The following is a 14314-nucleotide window of genomic DNA, read 5'->3' on the forward strand; positions in this document are numbered from 1 at the left end:
AACAGCACATCTATATACAAGTGAGTAGAATGAGTCAGTAACAGAGCAAAATAGCATCAATCAATGATTGCTCTGCTCATTTATAAACTCCCAACAAATATAAAGTGGACCAGCAACGTATTTTATATCTAGATAGAATGGAAAGAGCAATAGGCAGCAAAAGTAAGAATAAGATTTACAGGCAGTGAAAGACCACTATAAATATATATATATATATATATAAGGGATGTCCAGAAAGTAAGTTCCGTTTTTAAATATTTTCACTGCAGCACTGTGATCGCAATGGTGCGCATGCGTGCTGAGTTTGTTGATTCGTTAGCAAGGTGTTGGTGCCATTTTCAGACATTCTCGCAGCATGCATGCTTCTTGATGTGTGTTTATAATGTCTAAGAAAATCGAATCACCCGCTGTATGTAAAATCAAATCGCCCGCCACATGTGAAATTAGGTCAGTTATCCGTTTCTTGAATGTGAGGAATGTTAAAGCAGCTGAAATTCATCAGCAAATTATTGAGATTTATGGAGAACACATGAGTGATTCAATGGCACGAAGATGGGAAAGACTTTTTAATGAAGGAAGGAAAGACAGGTGCGCACGGTGATGAACGGAGCAGGCGACCATCTTTAGTGACTGACGATTTGGTGCATTCAGTTGAAGAGAAGATTCGACAGAATAGGGGATTCACTATAAAGTCACTCTCGCTACAATTTCCAGAAGTTTCACGTTCATGTCTTCATGAAATTATGTCAGAGAAACTGAATTATCAGAAATTGTGTGCACACTGGGTGCCAAAGTTGTTTACAGAACAACAAATTGGAATTCTTGACATGCTACCATCAGGATGGTGATGCTTTCCTGAGCAGATATGGGTGTTGTACGCAACCCCTGAATCTAAACAACAGTCCATGGAGAGGCACACCCCATCACCTCAACCAGTCAAGTTATGACATTACCTCTTGGACTGAAAGAACTGATTCTTTCCCTTACTTCAGAATTTGTGATATGATCAGTGTATGGAATCTTTAGGAGACATCTATAGGAGGACCAAAGTTTCAAGTTGTGTTTCAACAGACAATCTGTTGGCAATTGTAAGCTTATTATCTGTCCATAGTGATGTTAAACTGTTCATATTTGGTCTAATGTGGTCAAACTAAGAACTTTTATTGTTAAATGACCATAAGATTTAATGATTACAAATACATAGAGCTAACAAGTTTCACTAGCCACTGTCTAGCATTTTCAAGGCTGTACTGGTGTGAAAACAAATGCATCAAGTTACATGAAAACATACACTTTAGTAACTGCTAGGCCGTTACATTTGATAATTCATGTTTGATGGCGTGCATGCGTTTGAATGCTTCAGTACATCCGGTATGTGATCACGTGTTGTGTAGTTTTCCGCATATTATAGTTCTGTTGAGCTGAGAGAATTGATGAGATATTTCCATATGTCTTTAAAAATAGCACCTTGATTTCTATTGAAATTATTGCCTGTGCATAGCACCACTGCTGCTTCTTTGAAAGTTCTGTGTCTGTAGTCATTCTCGATGTAAGGCATAGAACTGTTTTTCCAATCTATAACATGATCTGATGTTGAGAAATGATGAGGCTAAACCAGATGTGATGATTCTATTTGTAATTGACATCCCCCACATGTTCCTTCTGTCTTATTTCAAAACTTCTAGAGGTCTGTCCAATGTAAGAAAGGCCACACGCGCATGGAATTTCATATACTCCAGGAAATTTGAAGAAAGGTACCTCATTTTTGGGTTGATCTTAAGACTTGTCTAATCATGGTAGTTGGTTTAAAAACTACTCTGATGTTATGAGCTTTTAACTTACAAATAATTGGTAAGTCCTTAGCAAATAGTTTTTTTTTTTATCAACATTTACTAATTACAGTCAACCCTTGCTACAGAAACTTGTAAGAGCCAATGAAGCAGTTTGTTGTGATTCATTGGTCTTCGATTTCTTTAGCATAGCAGCGATGTTATAGCGCTTCACTCAGTTTTCTTACAGTGAGCACTTTTGCTACAGAAAGAGTCAACTGTATTAAAGAAAATTTGCAATTTTGTTAATATGGATTAATGATAATGAATATAAGAAAGTAAAACTCACATTCTTTCTCCTTCTGGTGGCCAGTTATCCTTATTGTAATAATGTTCGACTTGCTCCATAAACAGCAACTTGTGAAAACTAATATAAATGAAATGCATTTCTATGAAAAATACAAGTTATTTTTTCTAAAACAAAAAACAGTAAGAAAACATTTCAAAGAAATATGATGCAAACATATCAACTTAAAAATGCCGAGGTAGTTTCCTACCTGTATAATAAATTTAATGTACCTTAATGATTGCAACTCCAATTATAGAACACAGTCAAAAATAACACATACTCAACTGATATATATACTAGTATATTAACCTCCATTGGAGTCAGCACACTCATCATGGGCGATATGCTTAACTAAAAACATATTTATCATATTGAGCTTTAAACTCCTTTAGTACTCCCAGCATTCACAATGCATTTTGGTAATAAGTTCCACTCATCCACAATTCTCAATGTAAAAAAAAAAAATTACTCTTTAAACGACTTCCAGGGATGTTTCTTGTTTTTCTATGTCTTTATCATATTACTTTTCTTTCTGCCTATCCACCACTCTGCACTTACATTTTCTCAATTTTTCCCCATAACTAACATTCCAAAATCCTGATATTGCTTTTGTTTCTCATCTCTGGACCTTTTCCAATGTTGTCACCTCACAATCTGACTGATTGATTGATTTAGTATTTTATGCACAAGGACAGCAAAGGTCATACTGTACCAGGACACAGGTTACAACAGTACACAGGGTACTGATAGGTAATAACTAAAAAAATAAATCATCACAAGGAGATAAATTAGTGAAATAATATAAAATATATTATTATTATTACATAACACCTCCAGGGAGTCTAAAGACTCATCGAGGGAGTGCACCTGCTCTACAAATCTCCATCTCCACCACTCCACTAACCGCAACTACCTTCATCCACAACAACAGCATCTACTGCCAACCACGACCACTATTTTTCACAAATCACAAACATCCATGCCCACGGCAGGATTCGAATCCACAGTCTTTTGGCTGGAGAGCGGATACGCTAACCACTCGGCCAACCAGGCCGGCTGTACAAAGTTTAGTATCTACAATGTGTTATCAAGATAAGAACAAATCACAATAAAATGTCTTTGAATAAATTAATGTTTTGCAAAAATCTAAAACCCTCAGGGGAGCCTGAAACCTCTATAGGACATGTCCCTGGGTAGCAGATAGGGGAATGCTTCTCAGATATAAGTGGTAGGAGGAAAATGAAATATCTCCCATGGATCAACAGGCAACAGCAGCATCTTTTCCAATGTTAGGGGCAGCTGAATAAACCATTAAGATTAGTCAGATGAATGTCGATGTGCTGACTGTAAAAACAGAACACAATTGAAATCTGGTGCAATATGGAAGTGCAAAGGAAAAGTACAACATGCTGGTTCAGACATCGTCTGAACCAGCATGATAGCTAACCTGTTGACCCAACCCCAATCACTGAGTGATTGGGGTTGGGTCAACAGGTTAGCTATCAAAAAAAATGCAATAAAATTAAAACAGCAAGAGAAAAGCTATCAGTAGGAACATGGAATGTCTGTACTTTATTGGATCCGGAGATGGAGCAATACCACTGTGACATCTTTGGATTAGCAGAAATGCGCTGGACAGAGTCAAGGGAGATGAGAGGTGAAAGAATCATCTGGTCTGGCAATAGTATAAAACATGAGGCAAGAGTTGAATTTATTCTAAGTAAAAGAAGAAGAGAAGCATTATTAGGAAACAAACCAGTAAATGACAGAGGCAAGATTTTCAGGAAGACTGTTTAACATCACAGCAATTCAGGTCTATTCACCCACTCCAGAAAGTAATGAAGAAGAAATGCAGTTATTCTATAACAACTTGGAAATAACCTTGAAGTCAGTACTAAAGAAAGATATACTAATTATTGGAGGAGATTGGAAAGGACAATGAAGAATGAGAAAAAATAATGGCCAAATATGGATATGGAGAAAGTAATGAAAGAGAAGAAAGAATGCTTGAATTTGCCTTGAAGCATGACATTGTAATTTATAACACACGTTTCCAGCAAAAAGACTGCAGAAGTGGACATGGAAGTCACCAGATGGAAGAACTAAGAACTTGCTACATGATAGTCATAAACAAGAGATGGGCCACATCAATTCAACAGTGTCGAATGTTTCAAGGAGCAGACATGGAATCAGATCATAGCTTAGTGACTGCCAATATTAAGTTGAAACTCGAGTGACAAGTAAGGCACAGTTTCAGAATCAGAGGGATTCTGAAAGGACATCGAGTGAGGAAATTTACAGGGAAGGTGTATAGGAAAGTGCTTGAGGAAGAACTGAAATCTATTATGGAAAAGGAACTGGAGGATATAAACAACAAAGTGGTGTCTGCAATCAAGAAAGCAGTGAAACAAACAGTCTCAGAGACAGAAAAGCCAAAGAAGAGGTGTATCTCACAGGAGGCATTAAAGATAGTAAAAGAAAAAAGAGCTTTAAAGATCAGGAGAGAGATCTCTGTGGAAATGGAAGAACAATATATAGCAAATTGCAATAAAGTGAAGAAGGCGGTTAGGAGAGTCAAATCAAAATGGCTAGAGGAACAGTGCAAGGATATCAAAAAATACTTCGGCAAACACAAAACAAAAGAAGTATATAAGATAATCAGAAACATTAACAAGAAATAGAATTCAAAGCCAGAAGATATAAGAGAGAGATGGACAAGATACTGCTCAGAGTTATATAAGACACGGGGATATGCATTAAGATTGATTTTGTCCATTCCTTTGGTGTTTTGCCTTCCTCCCATGCCATGATACATAACCAGTACAGCTCATCTATTATCTTGTTACCTCTTGACATGATGTTTCAGCATCTCTCCAGTGATCTCATCATTCTCAGAGCTTTTATAATTTTTTTTTTCAGATGTTTTACTGCCTTTATAACCTCATCCCTCAGTATATCTATTTCTTCATCTGTTCTTGGTGATGAACTGAGGGAAATATCACTACCAAGCACAGATGGAGAAGCAGATAGCAAATATACTGAGGTATTTTACTGCCTAAAGGCAGTAAAACATCTGAAAAACTATAAAAGCTCTGGGAATAATGAGATCACTGGAGAGATGCTGAAACATCGTGAAAGGTGATAACAGATGAACTGTACTGGTTATCCAACATGGCATGGGAGGAAGGCAAAACACCAAAGGAGTAGACAAAATCAAATCTTAATACCTATTCACAAAAGAGGAAGCAAAATGGATTGCAAAAATTAAAGATCAACAGCTCTAACGAGTCAGTGGAAAAAGTACTTATGATATTAACAGAGAGAATAAGGAAATTAACAGAAGAAAATCTGGAAGACGAACAAGCAGGATTTAGAAGAGACAGAAGTATTGTGCACCAAATACCAAATATTTGGTGCACAATACAGAAGTATTGTGCACCACATGTTAAGATTGATTGTGAAGAAAGCTCTACATAAATATAAAAATATTTATACCCGTTTTGTTGATTTTCAGAAAGCATTTGACAGTATAGATCAGATAGTAGTATGGACTGTACTCGAATCTTAAGTTGTGGACAAGAAAGTGACATGTCTCTTGCAGTACATCAATGCCAATGAAGAAGCTGCTGTGAGACTCTGTGGAAAAATTGAAAGATGGTTCTAGATAACAGGAGGAATGAGACAAGGAGACCCAATATCCCCAAGCATCTTTATTCTGCTTTTAGAAAAAACAATGGATGTCATAAAGGATAATATAAGGGATGGGGGGGGGATTTCGATTCAAGGTACAAAGATAAACAATTTGACATAGTCATTATTGAAGAAGATGAAGAGAAACTAGAAAGAACAGTGCTGAAATTAATTGAAGAAGGAAAGAGATATAGGCTGATAATGAACAATAATATTTGGAGAAAAGAGGATGAAAAAGCAATTAAAGGTCAACAGACAAGAGCTGGAAGAGATTAGTAACTTCACATACCTAGGGATTAACATGATGCCCGATGTAGACTATAAGAAAGTAAATCAGTGAGCCTTCCCATAAAGTTGAGATTGCTGGAAATGTATATTCATGAGTGTTCTCTGTGAGTCATGAATAATGGTCAAAGACTCTGTGAGACAAATATTGCTTTTGAAAGAACATGTTATAAAAAGATTATTCAAATTGGATAGGCACAAAAGGTAACAAATGAAGAACTGTATTGCAAAGTAAGCAGAAAAGAAAATTTTATGCAGAAAATAATTTAAAGGAAACTAAAGTTTTTTGGACATATTTGAAGAATCGATAATAGTAGAAAGATCAAAACCTTGATACAATGGACAGTATGAATAGAAAAGGATGACCAAGGTGAGACTGGTTAGCAGGCAAAGGAAGTGAAAGAGTGGTGTGGAAAGAGTTTGCAAGATTTATATCATCTGGCAGTGGACAGAGAGAAGTGGCAAAGGATGGTGAAACAGGCAGTGGACTCATGGGCAATGATGATGATGAAATCTAAAAACATCATGCAATCTGATAACATCTGGATGAGTGCATAGGGCTCAGACAGATAAGTAAAAATGTAATTTCTCTCTCATATGAAGCACTGCACTCCACCAAAATATGACTAATGGTAAGATGGGTGTTGCATTTCCCATACATAGGTGGATCATCAGCGCTCAGTAAATAAGAATGTGTAAGATGATATGCAGAGCCTATCAAGAACAACTTCCTCTCTTCTGTTCTTACGTTGACTAAACAGCCAGTGCTTAATTTCAGGCTTAATCTCATGCAATTTGTTCATCAGTGCTTTCTGCTAGGATTTGTCGGCCTGGTTGGCCCAGTGGTTAGCGTATCTGCTCTCCAGCCAAAAGGCTGCGGGTTCGAATCCCGCCGTGGGCATGGATGTTGTCATTGTCTGTGGAAGTACTAGTGGTGGTAGTCGGCAGTAGATGGCATTGGTGTTAGATGATGAAGGTTGGTGGAGTAGTGAGACGAAGAGTTGTAGAGTAGATGCCCTCCCTCGATGAGTCTTTGGACTCCCTGGGCGTGTGATGTAATAATAATAATAATAATAATAATATTATTGACACTGGGCAATTAACTTTGAGTTTATAACTTGTGGGTAGTCAGTATAAGGGACCATCAAACACTATGTCGAGAAAGTATGAGCTGATCTAGCAGCCACATCTCTGATGTCATTTTCTTTAATTCCAATGTGACTGGGACAACACAATCAAAATAAGGATCTTTATTTTATAGAAGAGTTGAAGCATCTCAACAAACACTAGATGTAGATCATACACCAGAATAAGAAGAAAATCTTCTACCAAAGACTTTTGGTAGAAGATTTTTTTTTATATGAACAAGTGCAAGCTGAATGGCACACAATCCTGCCATATAGTTACTGCAATCGAGTGGGATCTGGTTGGAGATTGTGATGTTAGTAAACACAGCAGCACAGCCAACAGAGATCTCTAATCTTGAACCATCGGTATAGATGGGCAAGAAATCAGAGTGGGTGACTTTGTATGCATTGAACAACTGAAGGTAGATAGATGAGGGAGTATGAGACTTCTGTAGTTGACAAAGTGAGAGGTGGTTGCAGATGGGATGCAAGCCTGCCATGGAGGAATGGGATTTTGTTTGGTGCAGCTAATGTTATCAACATTCATGCTAACAGTTTCCATAGCCTCTTCAATGTGCATACCAAAAGGATGGATGGCAGTCCAACATGTGTGACGTGTGTACAAGACCTCCCAACATACAGAAAAGAGACTAGTCGTAGGATGATCTGGAAGGGACGTTATTTTTAGGGCATAAATAAGAGATAAATATTTTTGTCTAAGTGAATAGAGGGGGTTCATTTGATTCAACATAAAGGCTTTGAATGGGTGATGTGCACTGGTAGCTAATCAGATACATTGATGATGTTAGGTCCAACCATCAGAGTTTGCATAAATAATTATAATAGGTCCCGATTCTGATCTGCACACCGCTTTGAATAATAGGCTATATCTTTGGGAATTTTTCGAATTTCTTGATAAAAAGTTAGGAACAGATTTTTAAAAGTACATACGTTCAGAAAATAATATTAAAAAATCGATTTTTTTGATCCTCTAAATAGTACTGCCTCCTTAAAACTATCAAAAACTTACAAATTAGCAAAAAGAAAATGCCATAGAGGAAAAACCTGATGTGATAGAGAAAAATGGGTTTAATATTTGAAATCAGCACACCCAAATTAGTAAAAAACAAGTGTCAGATCATAATCAGCAGAAAAAAAATTTTTTTTTGTTAGCCAGTGTTATCTAGCTCTGAACATACTCTGAACAAAGTGCATGATAAATGCAAAGCAAGGAACATCAACCACCACCCAATTTGGTAGAGGATGTTCAATACTTTTTTTGTACTTATCCCAAAGATGATGAACATACATAAAGAAATTTGCTTTCTATCAAAAATTAGTCCCAAAAACTTGGCCTCTGGAATTACAAGGAAAATAGTTTGTACCATTCTTAAATCAGGATTGGAGTGGAGAGTGTGTTTCCAGCAGAAGTGTACACAGATAAGACATGATCAACTGTTTGCTGAAGTTGTCTTTCAATGACCCTCACATTGCAGGAGTGACAGTAAATTGTGAATTATTGATAAAACGGTAATTGCTTACTGTGGAAAGAAACCGTTCAGTAATTCAGTTTTTTAACAGCAAAGAGAGCCACACTTAAGATAGAGCCTTAAGGAAACCTCTCTTCTTGATGATATAGCCAGGATAATGTGCTTCGCACTCAGACTTGTAACACATGGCTGGATAGAAAATTCTTAATAAAAACAAGAAGGGACCCTTTCAGTGCAAGATTAAACAGGTCTTTTACTAAGCCATATCTCCAGGCTGTCATAGGCTTTTTCCATGTTGAAGAACACTGAAACCACATTTTGTTTCAGGAAAGCATCTCTTATACATGTTTCTAAACAGACCAAATGGTCCAAGGTTGACAGATGTCTATGAAAGCCACTGTGTGCTGGAAAGAAGTTTGTTGCTTTCCAATCCAGATTTAAGAATAGGACAAACTATTATCCTTGTAGTTCCAGAGGCCAAATTGTTGGGACTCATTTTTGAGAGAAAGCTAACTTTCTTTACACACATTCATCATCTTTGGGATAAGTGCAAAAAAAGCATTGAACATTCCCCACGCTCTATCCTCTACCGAACTGGGTGCTGATTGATGCAGAGAAACCTTGCATTTACCATTATTTTTTCCCCCCAAAGACCTTATAAAGAAGCTAGTTAGAATTGTCATTGCTATCCTAAAACAAGGATCACCCCCCCCACCCTGGAGGAAATGGAGTATATACAAATAAGGATTTTTATTTTTTTTGAACAATTAAAAATAAGGTAACAGGGGGAGGGCATCTCAAATGGTTTGGTCTTAAGTGTCACGCTTTTTTGTAATCATAGTTACTCAATAACTAAAGAACTTCCTTCAACCATAAGTAACACACATTACATGGATAATCTTACCATCTGTCATTCGTGCAATATGAGGATCATAGAAAAATAGCTGCAGTAAGCCATCAATCATGTTTCAAAATGGGCACTTGCAAATGGGTTCAGATTTTCACCTCAGGACTTTATGTAGCATTTTTGTGTGGATGTGCACTTCTCTTGGATCCTGAGACATGCAGGATTAAGAGAAACAAGGTTACAGACACTGCAGCTAGGTCAGCTCATTTTGCAAGATACCACACCTACATTGATTACAGGTAGATAAGACAAAAACTTTTATCCCAGTGTCAATCATTATGGAACAAGCAGACAAGCAAGTTTATGATATCAAGCCTGAAATAAGTTGTGGTCTATGCATCAATCATAAAGATTAAGTTCTTGCTGGATCCTCATAGTTTACTGTTGTCTGACACTCCTTCCTATCAAGGGGGGGATGATATGCCTGTCTGTGCAAATTCTGTGGTTGCAGTTTATCCATCATGAACATTTTAATCAACTGTCCTTATAATGTCCATAAGCACAGTGATTATTTTAATACTCTGTCTGAACCCTATACATACAGATTTTATCTGATTTGTCACCTATTCGTTTTGTATTTAAATTTCTACAGAGCATTTGTCATTCTCATAATAACAATGATAACTGTGTATTATCATTGTTATTATGAGAAACCTCCAGGGAATCAGGGACACATTGAAGGGAGGTTCATATATCATCCTCACCAGCTCCCAATGCAATCTATTCCAAACTCGCAGCACATTATGAGAGAAAAATATAGCTCTCATCCCCTTATTGACTGCATTCATTCTCAACTTCTATGGATGTCTTCTCAACCTCTCCCCAGTCTTCATAAAATCAAAAATTCTGTTCTACTCATCTCCTGTATGATCTTTTCAAAAGTTTGAAAGTCTCAATCATGCCACTCATCCCTTTTGCAAGTTCACTAGTGTCACTTGTGTTCAGATTCTCAATCTGTCATCACAATCCATATTCCACAGTCCCAATATCATCTTTAACACACTGCTTTGCCCCCCCCCCCCCCACTATATCAGCATCACCACAGAAACTAGGAGACCTTGCCAGACCTGTGCACAGTAGTCTACAAAGTCATATCAAGGCCTTGTGAAAGAGCCAAAATGACTTTTTAATCCTTACACGTCATGGTTCATTTCAGCATTGCAATTATCCTCAGAGTTGTATCAATCTTTGCTAGACAGCCCTTGAACTTCAACTTCCTATATATTAAAACTCCAAGATCCCTAGCCTGATCAGTTTCTTCGAGAACAATTCTACCAATATAATATGATGTTGAATATCTCATTACACATTTGGACAGGCTGCTAATTTCCTGCTTTTTGCTCTTTCGAACTCTGTTTTGGAAGCATTGTTTTTTTTTTGCATTTATTTTGGGCTTGGGTATAAGCTCTAAAGGAGGATGGGGCTCTTGATCTGAGCCAGTGATGGTATGTTTGGTTTTTTTTATTTGTACTGCCTTGGCACATCTTTTGGAAAACCAGGGTTTAGTTAGGGAATGGCAGGTCAGAGTACTGTGGAGAATGTATGATTCCATGCCAGTGAAAATTAATTTGATTATGAGTTCAGTGCATGTGTTTGGGTTGGAAGGTCGGAAGCAATAGTCTAACCATGGGAATGAGGCATAGAAGTTGCAGAGGCTATCCCACTTGGACTATTATAATGCCAAACTACTCTTGTATGGGAGTGGCTGTGTAAGCATTGTTGCATGGGAGAGGAGATGAGCACTAGGTTGTGGTCAGAATTGCCTAGCAAGCCCTCTACATTCACTGTGTATTTGGATGGGTCATTGGTCAGGAAGAGGTGTAGGGTATTTGGAGAGTGGTTTGGGTCATCAGGTTGGCATCTGAACAAGTTGTGTAAGGTCATTAGTGATGGCGAATGTTTCAGCATCACTGCATGCAAGATCTGTACAGTCGGAGGAGGAAAGCCAGTTGGTATTGTAGACATTAAAATCTCCTAAGAGGATGATTTCACTGTTGGGAAAGTGGAACTGGAGAAAGTCGATCTTTAGGGAGAGGGAATTAAAGAGCTCATAGTGGTTGGTTGCATTAGGGGAGCAGTAGAGACAGCATATGAATTTGACTGAGTTGGGTAGGGATATTTTCATCCAGAGAAGATCAATGTTGGGTGCTCTCTGGCAAGGTATATCCGAGTGGACGTATGCACAGATGCCATTCTTGGATCGAAAGGAGTTAAAGAGTGTGTAGTTTGGAAGGTTCAGATGAATGGTGCTGGAGGGAGGTGAGATTTGAGTTTCTGCCAGAAAGAGTAGAGGGGGGGGGGTTGGTAGACTGTAGTGGTAGTGGACACTATTAAGGTTGGAGTTTAGGCCATGGACGTTGGTAAAGTGGATTTGTAGGGTTTTTGTGAGTCATATGTTTGGCCGCAGGGGTCATGCATGTTTCCTATGCAGTGCCTGCATACTGGTCACCATGGTGGCTGCTAGTGACATCTCTTGGTTTTTGTACCAATTTAACTTGTCTGTAGTCGATGGTCCAACTGTAGTCACCATTTTGAAGTTTTTCTGCAAGTTGTCTTCGAAGATGGCAGCCTTGTTCCCTTCGTGCAAATGATAGATCTGGTCGAGCATATATGCATGACTGGGGACAAGTGTCTTTGAACTTGTTGTTGATTGTTGCTATTAGTTTCAATGTGCTTGTCGGCGTGTCGCAAGTCACTTTTATGAGGCATAGAAAGTTCGTTCCGTCCTTTCTTTTGTTTATGGATGCGAAACGATGGCACCTGACGATATTTTTAGGGTCGATGTCGCATTCTTCAGTTAGTTTGATGATGTCTTCTTTTAGTGCTTTTCCATTCCATTTTCTTTTGGAAAATTCAAAATGATGGTGTTGAATTTTTTGTTTTTGGACTCCACCGAGTCGTGCACCATTGATGCGATTATTTCACGGAGTTCATTCATGCAGAGGAGTGAACTTGTGTTGTGCCACTGATCATCAGTTAATTCAAGCTTAGTTTCTAGTGCGCGTATTTTGGAGGAAAGAGTTTCTTTCATAACACTGATGTGTTGTTTGAGGCTTTCTATTCGTTTGCCTAAGTTCAGGAGCTGTTTTACAGATGGTAGGCACAGCGAACAGAAATAGGGCTGGTTAAGGGCGATATATATCTTGTATGCTATTTTGTCCAGTTTTGCATAGAAAGAGTCTACTTACCAAACAACCATTTTATGGTATTTTTCTTTCCCTTTGTGAATGGACTGCTAGCTTCCTCTATGGTCATGATTGAGTGGTTTCTTTTCACATGCACTCGTTTTCCCACACACAATCATATATTCTCTCTCTCTCTCTCTCTCTGATGTGCAATGTTATTCATTGCTTTACTGATGACACAACTTTCCACACCTCTTTTTCATTTTCAAAACCACATATCGCTCAGGTAATTAACACTTCAAAATCTTCTCTAACCAGTGCAATTAACACTGATCTCCTTGTCATTCTAACATGGGATGAGGATAGCCTAGTGAATTTTAATGACACCAAAATGCAATCACATCTCTCTAGGAAGAAAAGCCATCCTCTCTCTCTCTCTCTCTCTCTATTTCTCATTTATGTCAATATTCTTTTTGCCAACCAGGATCAGATTTCTCTTCTTGGGTTAAATTTCACATCTAACCTATCCTGGCACAAACATATCAGAGTCCATAGCTTCTGCAGCCTCCAAAAAGTTTGGTATTCTTTAGTGTTCCCATTTGAAGTGACAGCCCTAAGATCCCCCCCCCCTCCCTCAGAATGCTTCATCATATTCAGAAGAAATTTGCTTAACTGATGACCTCTTCCCTAAATGTGCTCTGTTGCTGCATTACTTCTTTTCTAGAGATAATTCCATGGACAGTGTGCTCCAGTGAACTGGCTGCTACCATTCCTCCACTTTCCTCTAATCATTATAAACACATGTAATCAATACTCATGCACAGCTCAACTAAAAATTCAAACTGACTTCTCATTCTCTGTCTTTATTCCCTACACATCTGCTCATGGAACAGTCTTCCTCGTGCTGTTTTTGCCTATGAATACAATCTTCAGGTCATCAAGAAATATATCAACAAATTCCTTTCTTCTTCTAACTACCTGCCCACATGCACATGAGAACATCAGCCCAACAGCCAAGAATACCTAATATAGCCAGCTAGGAGGCACCATCAGGACTTTAGGAAAAACAGTAGTCTCCTCTCTTCGACCTCATTTCCTGTTTTAGTGCCTGCATGCATGTGTCTTAATCTTAAGTTCCCATGAAGATGGCAACGTGACATTGCCGAAATATAGGAAGTATATATTAAAGTTTATTTTAATTTATATTCCAGTTCACATTGTGAATTCCTTAAGTAATTTAATAATCCTGCCCACATGCAGTATTGCCATATCATAGGACTTTGGATCTCTCTTGTGTGAAGTTAATGTTTGAACTATATTAAAAAATGAAAATATCAAACAGGCACTGACACTGTTAATAATCTGTAAACAAAACCAGTTTAAACCAGTTATGCCATTTGAATTCAATATGAAATGAAAGATTATAAAAAAACAGATGTTGGAAGCAAACATGTCATGGAAAAAATTCAGCAAAGATTCTGATACAAATGGAATGCCATAGTTAAGAGCACAAGAAGACAAAGTAAGGGCTCAAATTTAAGGGGTAAATTATTATGTAAGGGTATTACATAA

The 14314-nt window shown here is 37.8% G+C and overlaps 1 protein-coding gene across 4 annotated transcripts in view; it reads right to left on the minus strand.

Annotated features, from left to right (window-relative positions):
* Positions 1-14314, minus strand: part of IntS1 (integrator complex subunit 1) — a 664867-nt gene that overhangs the window by 500879 nt on the left and 149674 nt on the right. For all 4 annotated transcript variants that reach the window (XM_090410538.1, XM_090410537.1, XM_090410536.1 and 1 more), the window contains exon 15: positions 2119-2196. In XM_090410538.1, coding sequence (XP_090266664.1) covers positions 2119-2196 — 78 coding nt within the window. The remainder of the gene's footprint in view (positions 1-2118; positions 2197-14314) is intronic.

This window comes from Typopeltis vanoorti, chromosome 20, assembly GCF_054136105.1.
Source record: "Typopeltis vanoorti isolate ZY-2024b chromosome 20, IOZ_Tvanoo_1.0, whole genome shotgun sequence".
In the NCBI taxonomy this organism is placed as follows: Eukaryota; Metazoa; Arthropoda; class Arachnida; order Uropygi; family Thelyphonidae; genus Typopeltis; species Typopeltis vanoorti.